General features: G+C 44.8%; 1 protein-coding gene across 1 annotated transcript; it reads left to right on the forward strand.

Annotated features, from left to right (window-relative positions):
• Positions 1-1078: 1078 nt before the first annotated feature.
• On the forward strand, positions 1079-2199 carry LOC27209114. Its single transcript, XM_016184610.3, has one exon. It carries the CDS (start codon positions 1380-1382, stop codon positions 1695-1697), a length of 318 nt encoding a protein of 105 aa, XP_016030310.1. The 5' UTR covers positions 1079-1379; the 3' UTR covers positions 1698-2199.
• The last annotated feature ends 1361 nt before the right edge of the window (positions 2200-3560 follow it).

Consider the following 3560-nt stretch of genomic DNA (forward strand, 5'->3'; position numbering starts at 1 on the left):
AATTTCCGCCACTTGTCGAGTTGCCTTGGGGCTTTTGGTTCGGTTTGGTTTGGGTTTTCTTTTCGCTTTTCCTTCGCCTTTCCTTTTTCGGGGGTTGTACACTGTGTATATATAGGAATAATAATCATAAGGAGCTCCAGAGCATCTGGCCGGGGGCGTTGGTCCAGTGTTCCACTAAATTGGACACATCTGCACAGTTTTTCCTCACAGTTTGTGCCCCCAAATAAGGAAAATCCCTCCCACTCCGTCTTGGCAGCGTGTCAATCTTGCGAGTCAAATGGCGGCACGCATGGAAAAGTTTTTCCAGCCCACAGAGAGAGAGAGGGAGCACTGCCTCAAATCCCCGCACGTATCCGCATTTCCACAATTCTACAATTCCGCATTTCCCATTTCCACATTGCCGGGAGTCTGGCGCATTTGCATTTGCCTCCGTACACAATTTGTATGCTTAAGTAAGCCGACTGCGTGCATGTTTCTAATGGGCGGCACAAAAGGTTAGCTTACCTGATGCTGAACACGGTAAAAAACACGCTGGAAAAGCGGCTTTTCCGCCCGCTTTTCACCACCCCTCGCCCCTCCTGCCCACACTCTCCCCAGGCAGCAACTGAAAACTCATTTCGCCTCGGGCGTGACTTTTATAGCACTTTGTTTCCGAGTAGCTGGAGCTATTCAGAAAACCAGAACCCAAACTTGTACCAAAAACTGTAAAAAAAAGAGGAAAACTTTCGATACCAAAAGGTTTGAATACCCTTGTTTAGCCATTGTTGTTATGACAGCTAGAACGGTGAGGAAAAACTCCAAATAAACTAGTTTTCATTGTCGTTTTCCAGTTTTCATAATAGCAATATAGAAGATTGATCAGATCTAGAAATTGCTATGATTAAATTAAATATATTATAGGTATATAATCGTTGGATAAACTTTTCGCATATAAATATATAGCCACGAGTTATGTTCTTCCTACACACATTATCATCACAATATCTTAGTACACATGTAAATGACTGTCTTACTACAAATGTAATTATCAAGATTTAATTACGATAAAGTTTATGGACTAAGTAAATTAAGGCAAAAGTTTTATTAAATAGAAACTTCCTATCAGGAACTCCCTGACAACTTTTTGTTTCAATGCCATTTTCAGGATGCCCTTTTTTAGATCGCAATCAAAAACAAAAGAGTGTGTGACAAATGATGGCTACATAATAAAGCCAGAACTCGCAGCATTCGAAAAAGTTTTCAATGAATGAAAAAAAAGCGTAGACCTTCAAAATGACGAACTCAAGCAATTAACCTCTGTCAGGGTATACAAATGCGAAAAATGGATTTCTGCGAGGGCCACAAAACGATTTCAGAACTTTTGCCTTGGCAATTGCGAAATGCCAAAATGCGAAACACATTTCGGGTTCAAGTTGCTGATGGTGATTGTTGCCGCTGCAAATGCCACCGCTGCTGGTGCTGCTGCTGATGTTTTGGAACTTATCAACACGCCGATCACCTGCGACAGTTTCCGTTTTGCCTCAGATACATTTAGTCACCCATTGAGACAGGACCTAATTGCCCCGCACCCAGTTACACTCACAGCTCGAGTTCCATTCCCACAACCACCGAGCCACCGAACCCTCAACCCAATACAACCCGAACCCAAGCCCCCGCTCAAGGTGAGCAGTGTAAAAACTTCCTGTGCACTCATTTAGTCCTGCTGAGCTGTTGTCCTTTATGTAAGCAGCAGCAACAGCAGCAGCAGCAACACCAACTGCGACAACAGCAGCAGCAACACGAAGCAGCAACACGGAGCAACACGCCCCTTTCACCCGAACAATACAATACACAAAATGAAACGAAAAGGAGCTGAAAAAAAACGGATATAGAAATTCAATACTTTGATTCGTGCCACAAGCAAAACGAAGGAAGTGCAACCATACAAGGTAACCAAATAGCAGGACAACACGTACCACAAGCACTTGTTGGGATGTTCAGCTTACACTGCGAGAATCGCAAATCAGGGGGTAAACTTGGGGATTCAAAAACAATTACCAATATCATGAGGCGGCTAAGCGAAGGATCTATCCATGAATGAGAAGTGAGCAAGGAATATGCAGGATAACTATAGAAAGCCTTTCATCGGCCTTCTAAACACCTTATATATATTATACCCACTTACTTTCTGTTTCACTCTACAAACCTGTTTTGTTTAAATACATTAATTGTTATGAAACTTAAAATTTGTCCCCTCGCTTCCTTTTTTTTATCGTGCAGGATATAGGGCGGTGGTGCACGGGGTGCTTGCCGGCCAACAAGATTTCCCAACTGCAATGGCAACTTTTGGGCAACATTGCTGCATTATACTTAGTGGTTTCCACTTGATTGATGCCATCTGTTAGCTACCCACCCAAAAAACGCAGAAGTGGCGGGAAAGTTCGCCTCCCAACTAACGATCGACAGAAGTACAAATGTAATTGCCGAGCAAGTTACGTAGGAGGACTACTACTACTACTACTGCTACTGCTTAATAACAACATCACGCAATGTTCGCCGCGTGGGAAAGTAGTAGTACCGACTTACCGTTGGCTAATTACCGACATATAGATATCCTGCGAGTGTAACTATTAGCAGTCGGCAGGCATTCGCATCCGGTTGTCGAGAGGGGCGGGCGAGGCGGGGAAAAGGACTCTGGGAAAGCTCTCCTTTCCTCTTCTGTACAATCCTTTCCACTCACATGTCTGCCAATTATAAGCAACTAAACCGCAGATAAGAGCGGATGCTGAGGCTGCGACCGAGACCATATATCCCAGACTAACCCCAACACATCCCCATCTCACTAGATCCCATACCCAGGAGCCAAAACCATGCCCATCCTCCCAGGGATGTGCTGTCAAAGCGACGTGACTAAGTGGTGAAAAATGATTTCGTGGCTACGTGTGACTCTCTCGCAGGGAATGAGCGGGCGTTAAGCGTTCACGGCTTCCTCCTGGAGAAGCACAGGTCCTGGAGATATCCTGGGAGAGCTGGAAGGAACTGGGGAACCCGAGTAGCAGCCACAGCCATCGAGAGGGTCACTTGACGAGATACCTCCAGAGGGGTGAAATAATGCCGGGAAATGCCGGTTGGGGGTTTGGGATTGGGCTTGGGGTTGAGGTGGGCTATCTTTTGGGATGGGAACTGTGAACTGCGAACTGGGAACTGAATGCATGTGCTGGAAGTGTTGTGCAATCGTCAAAGGATCAACACATACGCTCTGCCTGGCGATGAGGTCGGTTCGTGAGGGAAATTTATCAAGACTTCACGGGCAGCATCCTCTGCGAAGGGAGGGAACTCAAGGAGCAGATGAAGACTTCTCAGAAAAGAAAACCCTATTCGTCTTGGGCAGAGGCTGCTTCCCTGAAGAAAGAAAGAAAGAAAACCCCGTGAGACAATAGGAAAACCTTTGAATAAAAAAATTCCAATAGATTCGAACCGCATCATTTTACAATCTTGCTGACCCTTAAGCAAATAGTTGATTTATGAGGGTTTGGATAGATAGGATATTTGAATATTAGGAAATAGGAAACATTTTAAGC

Source organism: Drosophila simulans, chromosome 3L (genome assembly GCF_016746395.2).
Source record: "Drosophila simulans strain w501 chromosome 3L, Prin_Dsim_3.1, whole genome shotgun sequence".
Classification (NCBI taxonomy): Eukaryota; Metazoa; Arthropoda; class Insecta; order Diptera; family Drosophilidae; genus Drosophila; species Drosophila simulans.

What these genes read in the sequence shown, in the direction of transcription:
- LOC27209114 (XM_016184610.3), top strand. Translation starts at nt 1,380, where the DNA reads ATGCCAAAATGCGAAACACATTTCGGGTTCAAGTTGCTGATGGTGATT.